Source organism: Armigeres subalbatus, chromosome 2, assembly GCF_024139115.2.
Source record: "Armigeres subalbatus isolate Guangzhou_Male chromosome 2, GZ_Asu_2, whole genome shotgun sequence".
Lineage (NCBI taxonomy): Eukaryota > Metazoa > Arthropoda > Insecta > Diptera > Culicidae > Armigeres > Armigeres subalbatus.
The window spans coordinates 441,636,892-441,660,338 of record NC_085140.1 but is presented as its reverse complement, the minus strand read 5'-3'; the positions used below and the strand labels follow the sequence as shown (position 1 = coordinate 441,660,338).

Genomic DNA, 23,447 nt, shown 5'->3' with positions numbered 1-23,447 from the left:
GATTAATGATTTTGAATAAATTGGCCGCGGTGACGACATCGGGGCGATCTATCGCCTATCGCCACAACTGTACAAATCGATTTAGGCTCTTTGCGAGAAGGTGAAACAGCCATAAGAAAAGGGTCAGGTGCTTTACTCGATCGATCGTCCTGGGCCTTTGTCGCCGTTCCGTCGTCGATTGAAAGTGATACTCGTAAATTCCGGGCTTAATCCTTGACCGAAAATTCCTACGCTGCGTGAAAGCTGATCTCGTCGTCGTCATTGATCCTGCGTGAGAATGCAGAAGCATCACCTGCTGACCTCTAACACAACTGTTGCGTCACCCCAAGGAATTGAAACCAACAAAAAAAGACGAAGGACACGAAATCGATCCATTGCGATGGGTTACCCTTGCCGTAATTTAGAGTAAGACGATCAGAGTAAGGGGACGCGTTGTTTCGATTAAAAGAAGCCTTTGGGCGGCAGACAAACTGATTTTCGGAGATCTTTATGATAATTTGATTTTTTTTAAATACGTACAGAAAAGATGTAGGTTCAAACAAGACAACTTCGTAAGATGAAATTATTTCACAGTTTTACGGAGCAAACGGACATCAGAGTCAAGAAAACCATTCAAATCATCGACTTTTTAAGACCAAAGAACTCTGTTCTACATTCAGATCGGAAGCCTTTGGGAGGATTAATCAGCGGTACCCATCGAACACAAGGATGTGGCTTCATTTACAGTAAATCAAGGCTGTCGCCGCCAAAAGGGAGCGCAATTTAATTAAGCTCGTGTGGTTCGAAGGTGGGCACGTTTCGATCGAATATCGCCCCGTCTTAATTATTCAAGCCAATTCCGCAAATTGACTCCTAAAAGCCATAATTAAACAATTACTTAATTATGCAACGGTGATGTGCAGCAAGCGGGAATGAGAAAGATTCGAGAAACGAATCGTGCAGCCTAACGGACGATAAGTTCCCATTTGCTCGCCTCCCTCAGTACAACTCAATTCCACCGTTCATGCTCATTTGCATAAATCAGGATCGCAATACCGGCTTCCGATCACGACCTTTAAGCCAGGGAACCGCCTTGTCCACATTGTTGTTCTTTTACTGCATGGCCGTTCGATTCTTGTTTGTTGAAACGGCTCCTCGGCACCGAACTAATCGATTCCCACAGAATTTGAAAGTCAAATCTGGTCCAATCGAACCCGATCGAACCAGAATCCCTAAACTTCTTCCCGGGGCGTCCAAATCGGGGCATGCGTGATTTACAACCGCGTAGTTTGATTGACACATCCATACAAATCTGGGCCTGACCGGGAGATCGAGTCCGAAAAAAAAACCTGACCCAGAAAGACCAGTTTTTTTTTCGTTCAGCTCGAACCAGTCCAGCAGAGCCAGATCTTTGGAACTAATCTTTGTGCGCGATGTGCTATGGTCAGAACAGGCGACTGCCAACCAATATTGTTCGTTACCGAATATGAGTCAGCGTAAAAAGCACCGATTTGTGGGGGCTAATTCCATGGTTCAAAGGAAAAAAGACCTCGACCTCCAAACTCATTAGCGGGCTTAATGCGACTATTTCTTCTTTCTTGAAGAGCAATGACCCGCTGCCTACCAGTTCTAGGAATCGGATTCTGTGAACCGTACCGAACTTGGTGCGCGCGCTCTAGAGACGTCCCATCCGTCACCGATCGGCGAGGCTCGAAATTAACGAAGCAATTTATAGGGTTTTATTGATTTATCTCTTTACTGATGCTACTGCCGGTTTGGACTCCGCCATTTGGGATCCCAAGGTGCTGATTAGCTGGAATTTGACGCTCCAATGGCACCGAGTCGAGTGCGTCCGTTCTAAGGCGAGAGAGTGGATGACCTCGACGATAGCACCACACCTCAGCGCAACAAAACGAACGAGGGAGCACATTCCTCAGTCCACATCGATCGTTACGGCGGATGGTTGATTTATGGCTTTTTCTTCTGTTGGGTGAGATTTACGAAACAAAAACTGAAAACACTGAGCCGGAGTAAGAGTTCGAAACAATTGGGGAATCGGAATCCCGTTCCGTATGCGCTTTTGAATCGATCCATCCATCGATCGATCGATCGTTGGGAGCGAACCGTCAGTCTTAGCTGCGCTGCCGCTCGCGTTGGCGAAGGAGAAATGCGAAGTTCCAGCCGGGCACGGTAATGATGATCAATTAGAAACGATGACCTGCCGCAGAAGGTAACACCATTAATCTTGGGTTTGGAGAGCGACCGTCTGAGTCCGTTTCAAGGTGGGGCCATAATTTATGGTTTTTTGAAGAAGAGTAATTTTCATTGATGATTTCGGAAAGGGAGCATTGCTAGGGCTATGCTTTGCGATGATTCGGTTGTTCAAACTTGGGTTTGGACAGATGGATTTTGGAGTAATAGTATCAATAATGATGGATTTAGCTAGTAACGTCTGTCTTACAGCATGCACAACTTCGAACTTCATAGCCGTAATGGAAAAGCAACGTATGCGCAAATTTGCAACCAGCTTTCCAGTTTTATTTTGAAAAGATAGATGAGTACTACTGACAAACATCAATTTTGAAAATTTGCTCTTACGTCCCTTATTTATATTACTTCAATACGGTTGCATGTTTAAGGGCGAAATATTCGGAATCCAATTTTGTTCCACCTCGCGTTTTCGAGGGCAGCACGGCACACTATCAATATTGAAGCAACGATTAGTTATTATCTTTTTATGATGACAGATGTCAGAAGATGACATCCAAAATAAAAAGAGACGAGATTGGTGCCTCTGAAAATGCGAGGAAATAATTTATCTGGATTCTGGACAGTTTCACCTTGAGCCCCATGAGTTGAAAAGTCAGCTAAGAACAAGACTGTTCTGCCCAAATTCATCAAAACATAAGCAATCGGGATATCCACTCCACAATCAAAGTAGGCCACCACAAAATTGATGTTATAAATGAAAACGAAGGCATGTTTTATTAGTACATTCAAAAGTATTAGATTGCTAATGTCGCTAAAATCCCGTGACCAACATCTAGTTTGCTGCGGCCTGGCAGCCAAAGTACCGGTACTTAAAGTGTCAACCTAATGTGGTTGACAAAACAAAACATTCTCTACGACATGACAAACAATTAACGTTCATATTTAACATATAGCAGTCAGTTTTTGGGAAAACAAGTGTAATGCTAACAGCGCAATTGGCATTCTAGTACTTATGCTTCTACTGTTTTATTTAAGATTTTGCAATATTCGTACAACTCTATCCTCAGCGACAATCCCACTCCCTTCAGTTATACTATTTTTCATATGACCTGCTCGCCCAAAGATCTTTTCCGACTATCTAATAATAAATAACATTTCCGACCAAATAACTATTCTACAAAAGATTTTTCAGGCATATGTCATTTTTGGCTAAATGACCTATTCGGCCAAACGATTTTTCGGTCAAATGACCTTTTCGGTCAAACGAAATTTATGGCATAATAACATTTTCGATCGTTACCTAATTACGTAACGCTAGAAGGGGAGGAAGAGGGTCAGATCATGCGTTACTGTTCCTACAAAAAGCTAAAACCTTTCAAACAAAAAGTGTTACGAGGAGAAGGGGATCAAAAATCCTCATATTTATCGTTATGTAATATGTGAACGAACACTGACCTGTCCGGCCGAAGGAGTCTTACGTCCGAGTTTTATGACCCATTCGAATAAATGAAATTTTCGGCAAATTGGCGTTTTCTACTAACGAGCATTTCAGCCAAACGGAATATTCTACCTGTTGGGCCAATCAGCTTTTTAGGCCATATGACAACATTGGCCATATGTCACTTTCGGCCAAACCGTTTTCGGCCTAGTAGTACAATACCAGAGTTGTTTCATCCCTGATTCATTCGACGTCTAAATAGGTCTTTTTGGTTTGTCACATAACCACATAATTGTTCGTACACTAGTACCGAAACCGGTAATACCGGTATCACCGGCCAATTCAGAGTACCGAAAATACCGATATTAGAGACGGAAAAATACCGGTATTTCCGGTATTTCATACTTTGCTGTCAGTATGAAAAATCTTGAATAGTTTTCACCTACATATATCAGCTTAAGACTCACCGTGCAACAAACACTTACAAAAATGAATGCGCACAAAAATGAAGTAAACATCAGTGACGATTGACAATTATCCATGCTCAAACGATTCTATGAGTTCGGTTAAAAGCTTCAATCCAAATTCAACTTCATCGATGATGATTATTTGGCGGTAGGTGAACCTCTCGTAGGTGGACCCTCAAACCTGTTCAAGCTGCTGTGGAACTAATCTGCCGTGATTTCGGCACTAAGAAGCCGACGTCGAGCTCTGATTTATATTTATGGAGCTAATTGGGTCCTAAACCCCTACCTCGTTTATGGTTGTAAACATTAGTGCATTGGCCAAGAATACTTGAACCGATGTTATAAAAATTCTGGTAAAAGTCCAAATCAGTGAAAATTATATTTTTGTGTTTGAGGTCTTTTAAGGCATATTTTGGGCTGTACAAGTGTGCAACTTCTTCTGCTGAAAAAGCAACATTTCAGAACAAATGAACCATCAGCACAAAACGCCAGGATGATATATTAACTGTCAAAGCTTGAGTCAAGTGCTAGTGCGTTTGAATCATATTATTCCGTACGTCAAACAAGATGTCGAGGAAGCATTTTGCATCTATTTTAAAATTTCAAATTAAACAATGTTCCTTTAAATTTTTGAGTCGAAAGAAAAACTGACGCGTTCAAGATGATAAACCTCGTCGTTCCCTGCAAGAAAATCGAATATCGATTCTTCATTTCAGGACCCAATTATCAAATCAAGCTACAGAAATTGTCGTCAATGATCTGAAAGAACAAATCCGAGAGAATGTTTTGCTTTTTGAATAATCCTGCCGTAAAGCAATTTATAATAAAAGATTTTGATATTTTCTTCATGACATCCAGAGCAATATTGGATCAAGCGGACGAGATCTTTAAGCGTCTAATCATTCCTGATACGATCGTTGAAGCTAAGACAACGAGCAGACCTGACGATCGGTATGAAGAACATGCCTCTATGGATGATTTTTCTGGCTTATCGGCTAAAGAAGAACTCTGGAAGAGACCTCAGCAGATCAAAACAATTGCGTTGCCGATGACGCCAGGATCCTTGCAGACAATCCGTAAATAATTCTCCTACTATGAATCTGAAAGAATTAAGGAATGACACTGATTTTCGACACTATTGGAACCTTTCGTTCAACTTCGGTTGAACCAGATTCAGCTGCAGCTGGCAACATTACATTGCCAACAAAATACGATGCGGATTGGGAGATAAATCCCTCGAAATATTGTGTCTAATAAAGTTTTACTTTACCCGGCTCAACAAGCAATGATTTTAACATTTGAAGTTTGTCAATAAACATTGTTTTTCGCCCATAAGTCCAAATAAAAAGCTCTTTTGCATTTCTGAAATTTTCACAAATACCGGTATTTTACCGGTATTAACTCTACCAAATACCGAATACCGGTATTTGTCAAAAATGGCCAATACCGACCACCCTACTCCCGACTCGCAGGGTCCTGGATCATTCACGCAGCTTCGCCGCTCTTGTGAACGTGTTTGCATTGCACGATGGGCCACGCCAGGAAATTATTAGGAAAAACATATTTTCACCTTGACGATGACGTTTTAGAAACAAAGTGTCTTCAGCAAAGTCAAACCTAATTATTTTAGCTTTATTTTGAGATAAATTTTTCAACTTCCATATTTCTAATTTTAGCATTACAATGTTCTAAAAAGTTGTTCTTCATTTAATTTTGGGGCACTTTGCTAAAGTAACCATTGTTGTACGTCGTTTGTATCATTTGCTATGATAATTTCAAATAATAATGTTAGGGTGACCCTAAAAAATCAATATTTTGATTGTAACTTTTTAGTTTTGATTTCTATCGAAATGACGTCTTCTACAAAGTTTTAGATCATAGAAAATGCACGTTTTGATTACACAGCCGAATGGTTAAATTGGTGGATTGCAGAGATATCACTGTTTTCTTAAAAAAAAAAAAAAATCACAAAACGGACGCCAAACAATTGTCCATACACAGGGTTGGCAGAAATCGCTATCAATAGATAACGAACAACGATAAAAGAAAGGCATAAACTTCTGTTCCGAATCATATCAACACAGCTCGTTATCAAGCTTGTATACAAGTGCGAAAAATAAACAGAATCGGCAGTCCCCACCGAGAAGTGATGATTCAAGCTTTGTTCTCGTTTGTCATTTTGTGTTGGAGACCGCACATTTGTGTAGAACAAGTTGAAATGCATTATTAGAACCAGTGTTCCCCGCGTTTGTAGCTATTTAAAAGAAATTGATCATGAGGTATAGCCTCCCGAATCAATTCTATATCGTGACAGCATGCAAAAAAAGTCTCTCACGTTATGCTACATATCGTACATGTATACAGAGATAATAAGTATTAAGTAAAAGACTTCTGCATTATCTTTTGGATACAATCCTTACCGAAGGTTTTAAGAAAGATTGTCCAGTAAACATTGATGCGTCAATCGTCTTAGACGGTTGAATACATTCCACTTAAAAGAGCTTAAAATATTTTTTCTGATTGGTGCGTCAGTTTTACAAAATCTAAGAGTGAAATCAGTAGTGATCCAGTTTCATTCCAAATTTTAATTTGAAACTGGAGCAAAAAATAGAACAAACTCGCTGGGTTTCCTCGCAGCAGTGTTCCATTCTATGTTTTTCTAAATTCTTCAATCAAATAGAAATCCACTTTTGTTGCTGTCAAAGAAAAGCGTTTAAACTGCAACTGCAAGTGGATTGACTCCCGTAGATAAACATGACGCGTTCAATATTACACCAAACCAATTGAAAATATTTTAATCTCAAGCGATTCATTCGCTGTGGTTCAAATCTGCAGAAATCTAGAACGGAGCGTGTTATACCAGTTTTTTTTTTTTGTTGAGTGGTTGACTGTTATAGAAAATGAATCTAGAACAGCTGCTGGGAAAATAAATTTTTCAGATTCATATTCAAAATGACAGCCCCGAACGATTTGAATCACTGCTGCTTTTACTCTAGTGCATGCAGAGAGGCTTGTAGGAAAAGGTTTATCTAGTGGTTACAAGATCTGTAAAGTGATTGATAAATCTTTTTAGAAAATTTGATTAATTTTTAACACTAAAGTGTTCGTTTTTTGGGAAAGGCTGTACCACACAAAAAAAAAATCCCGATAGTTGAAAGAAAATTGATCAAGAATGGTGTCGAGAGCTTGTCTGCAAAGCTGTCCAATATTCATATCTGCCAAGAATATGGACAAGCGACTGGAGTATGTTCAAAAATGAATTGCCTAGCCGCACGAGTTTTGGGAGAAAGTCATTTTGATGGAGGAGAGAAAATTTAAACTTTTACGGGACTGACGGACTGGTTAGGGTATGGCGCAAACCAACTACAGGGTTGAATCTAAAAAAAATGCGTCCGACTATGGAGTATAGTGGTGGTCATGTTATGGTTTGGGGTGGTTTCAGTCCAAACGGCACCCAGAACCTAACGATTTTCAATAATTCTATGGATCGTTTCATTTATTTGAACATTTTGTTGGATAACTTGAAAGCAAGCGCCGTTAAATTGAGTCATAGATCCAATTTCAAATTTGTCCAAAACAATGGTGCCGTACAAAACATTCTTCCAATCCCGTCAAAGAGTAGCTGCTGTACAATGCCAAATCAAAGCTTCCGCATCCTCCCTAATGCTTAGACATTAACCCTATTGAAAATCCATTGACTACTTGAACAAAAAGTTCAAATTTCTACGTTTTGTATCCATTAAAGAGGATTCTCAAGGAAAAGTTACGGGAGATCTACCCGGAAACAACCCAAAACTGACAAAATCAATGGGAAGGCATCTTCAGAGCGAAATTGTAGCAAATAAAAGGGCTTATAATGATTAACATGAAGTTTTGGATTCTTTAAATAATGTTTTGAGCACTGTACAGACAATGTTTGGCGATACATTTGTACCTATTTTCAATTATTGAACTTAAGGACACTCCTGACGGAATCCAAGTTTCAAAGTGCTCGCGTTTACAGGAATTTTATTCGGTATTCGATACGGAGAAAAGCGTCGCGGAACTGTCATTTTGCTGATTTAGCTTTTGCTGTGTCGCGGCATGCGTGAAAAATAAAATGAGCAGTTGTGCGTTGCTTCCGTATCGAGTGGTGTGCCCTGAAAACAAGCGAGAGCCCTTTGAAAACTTGGATTATGTCAGGAAGTGGACCTTAAAGATTGATTAACAGAAAAAAGACACAAAAATATAGTATGTACGATGCCCAAAACATTGTTGAAAGAGTCAAAAACGTTCAATTAAGAGTTTGCTTGTCCAAATTTTGCTGTAATTTCGCAACAAAACTGAATCAACAAAAATGATAGTTGTCCGCCGCCTCCGTATCAGAGTCGAATTGTTGCCCCTCGAAAACGCGAGCACTTTGAAATCTTGGATTCTGTCAGGAGTGACCTTAATAAATAATTTTGACTGGAAGAGCGTATCTGGATGTGGCAGTTTTTTAACTCATGGCTATAATTCGAATAGTTTTAACGTCGCATTACTTCTTGGTACACGAGTTGTACCGGCTCCACTCGACAGTGTGAAAGTGCAGAGCTTAGATGTCCACCAGCTCCAGCAGCAGAACGGATCAGGTATATCTGATTGCAATGCTTCTTGTCATGAATGAAGAACAAGCCTCTACGGACCATAAACTGATGGTTAACAGTAATTATGGCACCATCCGTGCGCCGTGATTTGATAAAATGAACAAACAAAAAACTCAAAAACTTTACTTGCGAATGTACTTGGTATCTTGGAAACGATGCGAAGACAAAAATCATAGATCCAGCCAGAAAACAGTTCTGTTCACGAAGTGATGAACTTTGTACCATCTTAAAAATCACTTTAATAAAGAAAAAAAAAAAAAAAAAAAAAAAGTTCTGTTCACGGCCAACAGTGTTGCCCATTTTTTGGAGAGTCATCTTCTTCAACGCCTACCTTGTTTTGTCAACCGTGTTTGTAAGCATTGTATCAATTTTAAACATCATATCCAAGAAAATAATACTCATTTAAAATTCTCTTCATTTGATATTTAATTTGCCAATTATTTTCATCTAGATCTTTTAGAACAAATAATGTTTTTCGATAAAACGATTTAAAAAAAAAATTTAGAAGTTATTAGGTACAACGATTTTCCTCTCTTTCGAAACTTCTCCGAAAGTTTTAAGGAAAACTGGAGTAGCATTTTCATATATAAAGTCCTCCATGAATTTCTAGGAAAGCTACTTCACAGATATTTCAATTTAAGGACAAGCCTTCTAGAATCCAAATTTGAATCTTATCGCGTTTTTAACCTCGCGCTCACCACTCAATACGGAAGCGTTGGGACTGAAAGGATAAATGGATACGAAGATTTTGTCTTAATCGCGTACCTAATAGCCTAATCCAAATAAAAATAAGAAGACAATCTATGGGGATAACTTTGACAGGTACATATTATAACAAAGCATGGGAAGCTTATTTTAAAAATGTAATTGAAATCTGATAGATGCACGATACGGAACAAGTTCTGAAGTACACATTTGGAAGATTATTTCATTTTGATGCATAGTTTCTGGAAATGCATTTTTCATTTAGTTTTGAGCTTTTAACGTTAGGAGTTCTATTAGGTTCGTCCTCAGATTTCCTCAAATCTCTTAGTACCTTCGTATTCTACGTCTACAGTACTTGCAGGCAATCATAAGACTTGTCCTTGAAGTTTTCTCAAAATTTCTCCTAAATTGCCCTTCAAAAAAATATCCAGATAATGATTGAGAATTTTTCTCGACACAGATCTTAAATTTAAATCTTTTCACCAATTAAAAAGTGACCTCATCTCATATATTTTCCATCTGATAGTCATAAAGTCATCTAATATTGAAAAATAGTACCAGCGTATTAACTTCTGGACGAAAAAACACAAAAAAGGAACATGTTGCCGATTGTAAAATCAATGACTTCGAAAAGGTGCAATTCCAACACTTGCTCGATCAGAGCACATTCTTCACTCCCAACCACCAGAGAACCCACACCAAAAGACAGTGCAAAGACCCCTCACCCAATTTATGGCACCGAAATCTTACACTTCCCATCTCAATTCATCATAAAACGTCATAAAGTCCAAACCAAGAAGTCTCCGATCCCATCAGCACTTTACCCATCGGATTCGGATCGGATCCAAAAGCTGTTAATAGATCATTCCACCGATTGCCGCCGCTTCTATCGAAGCCCAGCTTCTTTTGTCCGCAGCCTGTGTCTACCTGGGTGCTCTACTCTCGGAAACTCTCCCTCATCACCATCGGAGACGAAAACAGAGGGAACAAAAAATCTCAAATTCACACGCCTTTGAACTTGAATTCGATTCGACCCCCGAGCTGAGATGATCTTTTAAGTGGTTTTTTGGACAATACAAAGACGAGGAGAAGAACGTTACATCAAATTGCTCGATGTCCCTTTCGTCTTGAGGCGTTTTCATCTTCCTGGTACGACCTTTTCTGAGAGGTCATGCTTTCTGGCGAAAAAAAATCAACAGTGACATGCAACACCTGAATCAAAACGTGATTTCCACCCCGATAGGTGAATGAATCCAACTTTTTTTTTCATCATCAAGTCCATCACTTGTTCTGGTAGGTTACCGGAAAATGGATGATCAATTAGAGTGTTGCGTCGTTCTGCTCTCCGCGCAGAGACAAAGGCGGGCAGGTGGATTCAAAAAGCGATCAATCATGGTGTGGGCCTGCAATTATCGGCGCCAAACCCCGGACGGACGGGCGGACGGAAATTTGGGACTATATACAATCGAATTGTCGTGACTGGCGAGAAATTTTTTGGAAAATCTAGTCACAGCCCGAGCCAAGTTCAAGAGCGGGCGACGCGACGCGCCGTGTTAATTGCTATGCTAATACGGGCGATTCGCACCCGTCGTGGCTGCCCTCGGTTGGTAAAACCGGACGATCAACGCCAGCGAAGAAGTGCTGCGTCGACTGGCTGCAATTGGTCTTAATTGTTTCAATTATGCGACGCTGGTGTTTTTTTCCAACCCGGCATCGCCGAGTGATTGACGCAAACGAAGAGGGAGTGAGCGAGCGCGATCAGACGGTTGACATAATTAATTCACGATCCTCTCGCACCGTCGCCCGACGTCGTTTGTCGCGAACGGTGAAAGCCTCCTCACGCGCAGATCTGATCCTGCGCGCGTGTGACACCAGTTTTAGCGTAATTTCAATCAATCTCGAGGAAAAGTTCAACGATCGCTTATCACCGACCGAGGATCGATGATCGGCGTCTCGTGCGCTGAACTTGATCCAACTAACTCCACACGTGCCCCGCGAACTCAGAGAGCTCTCCGCTTAATTGACGTGTGGTAATTTCCATTTTTGAACTCATTTCACCTTTCCACCAACCGCCCGCCTCATGCGCGGTGGCGAAGGTATTATTCAATTGGTATCATAATTTCTGCACGCCACTACCGTCGCCGCCACTACATCATCTGTCTGTTTTTCCCAAACTGGGAAAACTTGTAACCGCGCATGCAGCTTGGGGGGAATGCAGCTATGTTGTACTTTTTTATGATTTAATTGACGCCACCCGACCAACAACCTTAGAAGGGTCTGGAAATTGAAAGTGCAATAGACTCACGTTCACGATCACGTTTGCGAGCGTCGCACACCCATCTTTAATTGTGTGTGATCTATGCAGCCAAGCCTAGCGAGTACCTGCCAACAAGAAGCGAGCAACAGCAAAAAAAAAAATGCTTGCAGAGTTGGACCGAACTAAGGAAGAGCAACCGCCAACAACTGACTGTGCGAATCCGATCGATCGATTTTGCGCTCTGGTGTAAATGAACTGATGATCGTTACGTTGATTGATTGTGCTGAACTGGATCTGGAAGTTGACAATTGTGGGCTGCGAACAGGTACCTACTGCAGCGCGTTGTTGCGAAAGAGTGACGCATTGATGGCTAAAAAAAGGAAAACAAGTCCGGTAATGGATCCAGTCCGAGCTGCCCAAGTTTGCTTGGTGCGGAATTGATGGAAGTATTGGTTCTCTGGGTCTGGGGGATTTGGTCGCCTTTTTACGGGAAGTAGTTGCGAGCGTCTTCGCACTTGATCGAATCCTAGGATGATAATAGGAGAAAAATGTTCGGGTACGTTCATTGGTTCTTAAAGGTGTATCATACTCCGTACCGTGAAAAGTAAATCGTATACATTGCTCAAGTTGTCATACAACCGAAAAAAAATCCGAAACCTAGAATACGACCGAAACATTATTATTATTATTATTATATATCTTTATTAAAGAGGTTTTAGCCCAAGGCTAGTTCACCTCCGAACCGAAACATCTTTTTTCTCCATATTACACCAAACATCCGAATAGATCTTGTTAATAGGGTCAATGATGTATTTTGGACATCTGTTTATATTTTGGGCTTTTGGCTATATTTTGCGTGTTTTTATAATTATATTTCTTTATTGAATGTTGCTTACGATTGTGATTGATTATTGACCACGGTATTTTTCGGCTCTTTCAGTCTTTATGATAAATAAGCTAAAACGGGTTTTGCGTCAACTATCCGTTTTAGTTTCGGTGTTTATTTCATCTTCTTCAGGTAACTTTACTTAAATAAATAGAAATCATGTGTCTTTTTAGTTTATTTCATATTCACGTTCCTAACCATATTTATATAACAAATTGAAGTAAATATAGCCAAAGTCCAACATTTATTCAGTTGTCCAAATACCATCGTTACTTTACTCCTTGTCTTGTTTTGCTCGTTCTTTTTTGTCAACAAATGGAAACGAGCGGGATAGGAATAACTTTGAGCTACTTCAAACTGATCATTAGGCAGGACAATATTGGGATCGGTACCCCGAGCAAGTCTAAGTAACTCCAAACAACTGTTGTCAATTGAAAAAAAAAACAGAACAAAACGACAGAAGCCGCAACAGAAGTAAGATTGATCAGTTTTTCTACCAGAATTCTACCACATAGATCTTCCAATGGAAACCCAACTCAGACTGGCTCGAAGTAACTTGACGGAACTTTGTTGACGAACATTATCTACTTCAAGTAATGTCAAGCCACACCGTCAATACACCGTGGAATCCTCATGTCCATCTCCTACGTGATGGCTTTTGTACAATATTTGGATAGCTTTGTCCATCAAGTACCTCCGTCACTCATTCGATCTAGAAATTGGTTCTGATTGCTCGATTGAGTTCAGAATTGCAAAAAGGTGTATTTTCCTATATATTTTAACTGAAATCCCCATACAAACTTCAAACCAAATGCGCCAGCTTATGCAACAGCCGATTGAGCTGAAATTTTGAGAGATTGATTTTCTCACCAAAAGACACAATCCTGGGGGGTGACCCGTGGAATTTGACAACTTTTTGTTTCCTGGGCCAGTCTAATGTTCAATCATCTTATTGTCATTGGAGTTCTTGGAGTGGATTGCTGAAATACACACACCCAAAGAGCGGATGACAGATTTTCTTTCAATCTATATACATAAAAATGAATTTCTGTCTGTCTGAACCTTATAGACTCGGAAACTACTGAACCGATCGGCGTAAAAATTAGTATACAGAGGTTTTTGGGGCCGGGGAAGGTTCTTAAGATGGTTCGAGACCCCTCCCCGCTTTGGAAAGGGGGGCTCTCATACAACTGAAACAACAGTTTCTTCATAACTCGAAATCTAATCAGAGAATAAATCAATTGTAGGTGGAACGAAGTTCGTCGGGTCTGCTAGTGCTGAATAAAAATCTGTCAGTTCTTATACAGTTTTTGACAGGTGCTTATGCAGAATTGTAAGACAATCTGCCATCCGACGATTAGGTGTAAATTTTCAAACAGTGAGGGTTCGAGAGCTGATCATTTGTTGTCCATAAAAAACAACAAATCCAGATTTTTACTTTAGAAGCTTTTTTGCTCCAAAATATTTACCAGCTTTTGGATTTGGATTTAAGAAATTTATGACTTAACGACTTGGAAATATGTGAAAACATTACTTTCTTCACTTTTATCGGACGAACATGAGCGGTATAGGTCAAGATTTCTACAGAAAGTTTATCCAAAATCAATTATTCAAAAAGAGTTCATTATGTCAAGGATCTTTATTGCGGATTTTAGAAAAATAGTCAATCAAAACCTTATTCGTTACACCATTTAACAAGATGATAATTTTTCAATATGTCTTTATAAGCTGAAAGAAAAACAAAATATAAGTTTGCTGTTCGATCTTCTATTTACGAAAACTATATTTTTTCCAGCTTGGAAAAATATTACTATTTTCAATAATATAATTTTGGAATGCTTAAACAATCGATTGAACAAATTCAAAAATTTCCTTCAAAATCCGAACGAAATAAGGCGTTTTTGAACTTTATAGAAATGGGACGAATGCAGTTTAAAAAATGAAATATCGCATTGATTTACGCAAACACAATAAGGCCGTTGAAAATATTCAATTAAAATTATGTCCTACTGGTCTTCCAATGGTCAAGGGGAAGGGGGATCATCCCCCTTAATAAATATTAAAATTGAAAAAATCAAATAAACTCCTCGGATTTGTTAAAGAATGTTTTGAAAATTCTTAAAATCTCCCACATTTTTTTTTGTTGCCCCGCAGAATATAATTTTTGGGCAAAAGATCCGAGGGGGGGAGACATAATTGTTTTCAAATGTTTGTATCAGCCTAAATGCTCATTTTTTATCCAATTCCTATTAATCTAAAATACTTAAATACACTCCTGGAAATGTAGTTTACGACATATCATAGTTTAAAATTAACATTATTTTAGATGATTTGTTTTAAGGGAAGTGTATCTGCCGATGGATCTGGTGTATTGCGCAGAAGTGAAGAAGTAATACTTCCGGATTGAAAAATTTAACGAAAACTAAAATCTTGGGCCACTGACGACGTCTGTTTCTCTGTGCTGCAGATAGGGTAAATGATTCAGATAGTGGAAGAGCTAAGCATGTTCCGACATTATTCATTTCCCTAGAATCTCATTTATCTTACCTTTGATTTCTTTTACCCAGAATCTCATTTCACTTAACACTTATTATTGGTGCAGTGTTCCAATAGTTGAAACATAATAAAGATTATTAATTACTAGTTTATTTGTGAACGCAGTAGCGCCCGTGCCAAGTGTTTCTTTTTTCAAAATAAACGGTTCATGTGTTATTCAACGTCTGTTGTCTGGGATTTTTTTTTTTCATCAAATGCTGTGTCGGGTTGTCACTGGTTTTTTTCTGCATCTGATAGTAGAAAAGAATTGAAGTGTCAAATATTTTATTTTTTGTGAGAATTTCACCGGACAGACAAACAGGGCTATTATATTAATGATGATTTCGAAATAAGAAATGTGTATTGTGCTGTACAGAATAATTCGGCACCAACATTTCAAAAGAGCGAAAATGCTTTTGTAAACAAGAGCTTCTCACGTCGCTGGTGGGCTAGTTTGAGCCCACCCACGCAATCCAACACCACTGAGGGAAGCAGCGATTCCTCTTCTTTCGTTCAATTGCTCTGGATTGCGTGGGTGGGCACAAATCAGCCCATTAGCGACGTGAGAAGCTATTGTTTACAGTTGTAGCAGTTTCGCCCTTTTGAAATGTTGGGACCGAATTGAAAGCTTAGAAATCATGCCCAAATCTTGTTTGTTGATTGGAAAATAAACAACTTTACTAATGTCATTGGTAACGCACAAAATCAACGTTTGCTGGGACCAAAATTACAGTTCAGTGTCGTAGACGGTGTGTTGCAATAATGATCAAACAGTACTGTGAATGCCATTTGCTTCAAATCGGCTTTTTTCGATTGAAATTCGCTGCGATCGATTACTGTGAGACACCCCTTGGCCACATGTACAAAAAGCTTGGGAGCCTCAGCTGTAATCAGGAAAATATGAGAAGGGCTCATTCGCAGCTTTGCCTTCCATAACGAGAAGGTTCTTCTAGGAAGAAATCTGAGAATATTTCGGAAGGCTGAGAATATTCAGATATTGATGTCTCTACAAGAATAAATCTGCCACATGCCACATTTAACAGGTCCTCCTGCTTGTATGGATCTGGCCGATGATGTCTTTTTCCATCTTTGCGACATTGTTGCTGAAGTCATCAGGAAGACAATAAAACTAAGTATGCCATGACAATCATAATTCATTCGTCAATTTCATAATTCACCGATAAATTGATCCGATAATGGTGGGTGTTCCTATGTTTGCGGTAGTGCGGTTTTAGTCAAATATACGCAAGAAAGGCAGCAACCAGCTGTCAGCAACCCACTTTCTGTATCCTGTATCAGTTTGTTGAACTGTCATTACGTGAAAAAAAAGTAAAAACAGTTGGAATTTCTTAAAAATCTTAAAACTCAAAATATAAATTATAAGCTTTCGAGTGCAGCCCTTAGGTAAGCAAAATGAAGTATAGTTTCTATTTTTTTTATCTTTATTTCCGTGATTTATAGTTTCTGTGTTATTGACTAAACAGTGGATGAACGTGCTTATTTCCTTCACTATTGGGTCTTATACCCTATTATTATTTTGTATGAGACTGCCACCGAGTTCTTTCATCTGCCGTTTGGGACAAGATCTCCAAAACCATTTATCTTCATCGATTTATTGTACCGCTCATAAAAAATCTACTAGATAGTCGCCCAAGAAGAACATACCCCCCAAAAAAAAGCTACTTTGATATTTTTGAAAATTCGGTCGCCACTTGCTGGATTCTGCCGGTGATAAAATCACAATTTCTCAAATCTCATCGGCGATTGAAATCACGCGTGAGTCAAATGTAATCAAAATCATGGCCCAAAAAATTACTCATGATTCGAATTGCGATTAGTATCATTGCATGATTTTTACGTGTTCTTTATAGTTGAATGCATTGAATTAACTTTTTTCGCTAAAAACAATGGCCAATAAATCCAAATGTAAATAAAACACACGCCTCGATTGCGTTTTGACGATTTTTAGAGCAAAATCATGTTTCGGCGAGTGAGTGAAGTGATGCGATTCTGTCCGAGAAACTCAAACGCGATGCTCTTCCTACAGAATCGCAAGCGAGTTAACTCGTGCATGAAGCCTCGATGATTGAGATTTGAGTATGATTTTATTAACACTGGATGGCACGTGCTATTTGAACTGGGAATAAATTTTACACATCTATGAGAGCCTTAGAAAATGATCACGAAAGTTGTCATTTTGTTGCAAGGCACAATATGTCTTTTGATGTTTTAATTTTTGCTGATGATGAACCGCACATGTTGACAATTTGTGGAGAAAACAAAGCTTAACAAATTTGTTCAAGTCTTGAGTAAAATGGATTCGAATTATTTTCATAATGCTGAATACTGAATGCTTTCCAGCGTGCACATTTGTTCAGCCTGAATTCAAATCAGAGACCATATTAAATAACACCATTCGAATTAATTCTTCTGTTTGAAGACATAAAAAAGCCATGAAACTTCTCACATTCATCATAACATATTTCAAATCTTGATTCGAAAAAGACCAAGGAAAGAAACCGCTGATCTGATTGAGCAGATCTGATTGAGCAGAACTTACCAAAAATAGAACCATTTCGCTAGCTCCATCTAAATCTTCTTAACCCAAGACATCATTATCCTCCCTAAAGCACAGTCGTTTATTGAATCTATAGGCCATGCAGTATGTCTTCCTGGACATGGTCATCTAAAGGTTGCGTTGAATTTCATGGACTGAGGCTGAATGCTTCAAACTGCAGCCAATGATATGCGGAAGTAGATGCCTTGTATGACCGCATTAGAAAAACAGGCAGATCTAACCCCGGAATCTACATTGAGCTCGTATGTTGAAGTCGAACTATGGGTGAAATACTAAAAATCGATCCAATACTACGGTTGAAAAGATTTAAATAAAGTAGTACTGATAGGCTAGCTCCAGCTGAGTTTTATTGACGAAGGACTACGTCTGTGTTTTCCATATCAAAATATATTTTGAGATTTCGAAAATCAAAGAGCGCCACGAAAAAGTGACAAACTTTGAACGTAAGTACTGGAACTCTACCTACGACATCTTTAGGAGTGAATTGTGCGATTGTTTTGAACTTTGCAAAAAAAAAATACTGACGACTCTCTTTAGGGTAAAATGTTTGTTGAAATGCAGATTTGCTTCTAATAATGCGCCTTCGATCACTAAGAGCAATCAAATGATCATCCTGATCTCGCCCGAAAATTTCACTTGCTGTGGACAACGGTCACTCGATGATTTACCACAAAATAAGAATAAACGCGTCATCGCGTCAACTCAACAATTGTGATTCTTCGAAGAAATTTAATTTAAGTCAAAATATCTTTCTCTTAGGGTCTTCTAATTTTCCGAATTAAACTTAATTTAATCTTTAAAGAGACTGTTCAATAATCATCAAAAAGCCCTGCTCACAGAACAAGATTACTGTTGACAGATATCGAATAAATTTTGATCGATGTCTTATTGGTATTGCTGGTAAGCACCAGCCATTTTTATGACCGGGTGATTCTTTAATTTTCGAGCTGTCACTTTTAAGATTAGACAAGTTTTTAAAAAAATATTTAGACGTTCTCGAGAACTATCATTGAAAGAGAGAGAGGGAGAGTCGATATGAGAGAATTATTTGAATTATGAAGATGAAGATTATAATAATAATGAAGAATTATTATACTACGTCAATTTTGAGACAATTTCGTCAAATTTTGCCAATTAATTTAATTAAATGATTGACATCATCTACGCTCAAAACCGTTTCCATAATCTACTGCTCAAGAATACAATGTGAGGCATATCCTTAATCCTCTAATGGTCAAACCCGCTCAAAAAATTTATTGATTTTTTAGTTGTACAGAAGACCGCCAGTTTTTGTTTTGAACAGCCATCTTCAATGAATGTTTAAATTTCTAAAATTTTACTCATTACTCAAAAAAAGTTATTTTTTGTCTATAATATATTTGTCCTTTATACTTTTAAAAATGAATTATTTGTAGATCTGCATTTTCCTTTAATAACCCAATATAATAGGAAGTAAAAGGATATGCTCCTGAGATGATTCTCTAACTTGTTACACGCAGAATTAAAAATAAGATCGATTTTCCACCTTTGAATGGAAATTTCCAAACTTTTAATATGATGAAAAATTAAAGGTGAAACTGATTACATTGCAATTTGAAAGTTTTAAGTGCTCAAAACAAGCTTAGATCAGTTTTACACACCTTATTAAGCTTGACATTTTTTATCAGTCGAAATCGGTCGAATGTGTAAAAAGCTAAATAGTAGTTTTCAGCGAAAGGAAAATGTATCTCAAAGTTTTTCAAAATCTGCTTAACAGAAATTTATTTCTATGAGCAATCCATTGAATACAAAACATTCAGTAAAATAATATTCACTGAATTGACGTTCATGGGGAGTTTGGTAAGGAATTAATTTCTTCACGAAGAACCGTTGATTATTATGTGGCACGAAAAAAACCTATACAATTAACAAGTTTAATTCCCGCTTCACTGCTTTCAGTATATGAGCACATAATGCCCAATTGAAGGAGAATAATTGACATGGTGGGTCGAGTAGACATGTCGTGTGATTGTCTGGTAAAAACCAGAGCCACAAAATTGTGTAGTTGCGGACCTACTCCTACTCCCATGATTACTGAAGGTTGATTAACCAATAGGAACTCAAACTTGCTCAAATGGCTTGGGCATTGAAGGCAATTCGCGTTCTCGCTAGTCCTCAAGAACTTATTTTGTGGCAAAATATTAAAGCAAACTTTTTTGTACACTCTCAGAAAGAATATCTCCCGCTACAAACGAAAAATCAGAAAGCGCCTACCAATGCTTTGTACGGAAAGGGGCAAACATCCCTTTGAACAAAGGAATGCAGTGAAGAAAAAACATCCAGCGGCAGCAGCACCACAGCTTCAACAAATACAGCAAGGATGATTGACCCACAATACGAATTTCGATTCAAGGGGAGTGTTAACAATTATTTCATTTTCATTATTTATTATCTGGTTAATTATTATCCATTTTTTTGTTCGGCATAGTAGACATTTAATGCTCGAAGGATTTCGGTACCAACCGGCATTTATTAAGGAGATGTTTGTGACTAATAAATGTCATTGACATTCATTTGAAAAAAAATCTTAAACCTTTTTTTCAGAAGCTAGATTTGATATAAGGTTTGACATACTTGTAGTGCTGGAATGTTTCAAAAACTTTGTCTAACAGGACATTTCTGTTAAGAAAATTATTTTGAGCTTTCTAGTGGAATGTCTTCACTTGTCGAGTCGAGTCGAGTCAAGTACGAGACACTGAAGACGGCCTTACTGTTGAGGTCGAAATACGTATCTGTCAAGATACAATTAAGTGGTGGAATTCAATGGGATTGTACAAACTCGTCTTATGACAAGTGAGGACATTTCTATGAATATTCAATCCGAGACGCAAGAGCCAAAACGCGCAATTTTGGAGAGATTTCACTATTTTACCTCTGATTTATCTTTCATCCTATGACATAATTTATTTTAAACAGTTTTTCTAATCGTTTCGTGTTTTTTTAGAAGATATATATTTTTTCATACCAATTTGCGTATTGTCATAAATACAATCAAACACGATTTTGAAATGTGTTTCCAGTAAAGATCGATTTTGTTACTCAATGTTTCTAAGGAACTTTGTTTGCTCTAAGTTTTCCAACGTCTATAAACATTTGATCAAGTATCAAATTCACCGTCTACGGTGCTTAAACTTTGACCAAATGTTGTTTGAATAAATCTAATATATACCCACGTTGTCTGTCTGTCAAATCCGCAACAGTTGTAAGGACAATTAACTTTGTAATCTTTATTGAAAGAAGAGGTTGACCAAATATGCCAGAGACCAAATATTTTTTCTACCAAACTATCTATCTAATGAAGAAGGTTCTAATGTAATTGCATGAAGCAAATCGGTTCAAGATCATGGGCATATTTCAACTCTGCTTGAAGTAAAAGTCTTTTGGCATATACTCTTTTATGTTTTCGGAAGAAAATTGTACGTCAGCCTTGATGTAGGGAACTATTTTAAAATGAATTAATTTAAAAAAAAAGTTTACCCTTTTAAAAACAATCAATTATGAGCTAATAAGGATGTGGTTATCCGAATAATAAGTTTACTTAGAATGCTACTGGCATACAGCTTAGGTAACACATAAATTCTGTTCAAGGAATGAATTCTCACGATTCGTCCACTCCGGAACCAAAAACAAGTTGTCCACCGCAATTAATTACAAACCGTGAACGATTATCATCAGTTGTCACAAATGCATCCCATCCAAAGTAGGACCCTTCTCCCGAAATTTCAGAACCATCATTCGCGCATCAGTGACTTTCTTCTTGGGTCTTTAAAACGTCTTCCAAGACGTTTTCACCCTTCTCATACAATTGGCTTCATATCTCACTTGTAACGGTCATGGGAGAGTGCGCACCACACCAAGAACCCACCCAAGACAGAACAACGTCTTGGGAAACTCCCGTCGGTCGGTCGGGTCATTCGTGGTCGTGGTCCGAAGGTTCCCTTCCATCACACCGCACCGGTAGCCGTAAATTTCCTTTCACACCTGGGTGAGTTTTCTTCGGCGAAGTTCGCACGCTGCTCACGGAGGTGTAACATAACTTTTGACCAAAACCCAAACTTTATGGCAAACCTAACCGAACCGAAATAATCTAAGAGGCTACTTACATCGTCCTCATCCACGTAGCTGTAGACGTCCAGATTGTCGATCCGGACCGTTCCCTGGAAGGGATAGCAGAGCGTTCCCTGCGGGATCGTCGTATTGGACCAGACGGTTGCCGTCTGGTCACGGGAGTTGCGCGCCCCAAGGCCCGTCACTGCCAGGGCAAACTCCTGCGGTATCAGCACGCAGGTTTCCATGTTCTCTTCTTTACCTCTAACCGACTTTCTGATATTCAGATTTGCATCTAGCTGTCACTCGATGATTCACAATCCGTTTTACTCTGCATTTAATCTCATTTGCAATTCACAACACTATTATCACTCGGTTCAATTGGACGTCATTGCACACAGCGATCGCAACAAAGCAGAGTTTGCATCGGCGGATGATCTTCGATCAGTACCATAAATTCTCTGATTAACTGCTTCAACAATATAACGAATCTTCAACGTTCAGGCACATCGGAAGGGTTGTTATTGCACACGTTTATCCGCAAGTACCGACGGGGCAGATATGGACAAGACCAACGTTACCGAAAAGTCCTCACCGAAAAATCGCGATCACACAAAAACAAACAACCAAACTTCTTTTCACACCCACAAAAAACCGGGAGATCAAGTCCCGGACGACCACCTTCCGACCCACGAAAAAAAAACAACGAAGCAAACACCCAACGCGGAAGGGAAGATCTGGAGAGCGCCCAGTGTTAGAAAGTCAACCCGCTGGCTCGACGTTTGCACAAACACTGTTCGCTGGAGATCGTCGCGATCTAACCGTGACCTTCTTGGTCCAGACCCGTGTGTACCGGAGCGCTGATCGATACAGTTTCTGTTGTTGTTTTCCGATCGTTCTCTCATCCACGCGCGGTAACGACGATGGTGATGACGACGACGACGAGCGAGAGCATAAAGCTCACCTGAACGATCAAGCGCGCTACCTTCCAGAGAGACACAGCACACCAGGAACCTGTCCTGCTAAAGGCGACGAACTGTAACGTGCATACAAAAGAGAGAGAGGATATCGTGCACCCGAGACCCCTGGAACCTGTTGCGTGCTCTTGCGCCTCGCCGACTCACCGTAAGGTGCATCAAACGGTGCGATCTCCTCCATTCCACACCATTCTTCACAACACATATGCGCGAGGATCACTATGAGCCAACGGAAACTACCTCGCGGTAAGGTACCTTCTTCTTTCGCTGTTTCTTTTGTTTGTTCATCACATAGTCTTTTTTATGCTCCAGCTTCAGTCTCCGCCTTGGTTTTTACCTGAACATAACCGGTTGATCGACTCTCTCTCCCTCTCACAAAAGCTCACAATATCCCACCCGTAGCTCCCGGTGAGTAGGTTTCATCGATTCCAGCCCGTTAATAACACCTCCCCGCTGGCTTTTGCCCAGCGACAACGGGCGAAAGCTCACTCATAAATTATTTCTCTCACCTCATTTCCACGCATTCTTCGATTCTTTGTTTCCGATCGCAACACATAACCGGCCTCGTTGGACATCAGCGCATAAAACCCTCCGTGATTTCGCCATCTCTGTCTTCACTCGTCTCTCTCGCGCCACCGATCGTTCCATACCCGTTCGATCGAACTGTGCTCTGATTGGCTCGAATCAACGTTCCCGCACGCTG

General features: G+C 39.3%; 1 protein-coding gene across 1 annotated transcript in view; it reads right to left on the bottom strand.

Moving 5' to 3' along the window:
• Nucleotides 1–22,627, bottom strand: part of LOC134213680 (zinc finger protein 235-like) — a 40,826-nt gene extending 18,199 nt beyond the window's left edge. Inside the window, exon 1 of the mRNA XM_062692949.1 lies at nucleotides 21,824–22,627. Within this exon, the coding sequence (XP_062548933.1) occupies nucleotides 21,824–22,015 (192 nt within the window). The 5' untranslated portion in view covers nucleotides 22,016–22,627. The remainder of the gene's footprint in view (nucleotides 1–21,823) is intronic.
• Nucleotides 22,628–23,447: the final 820 nt, after the last annotated feature.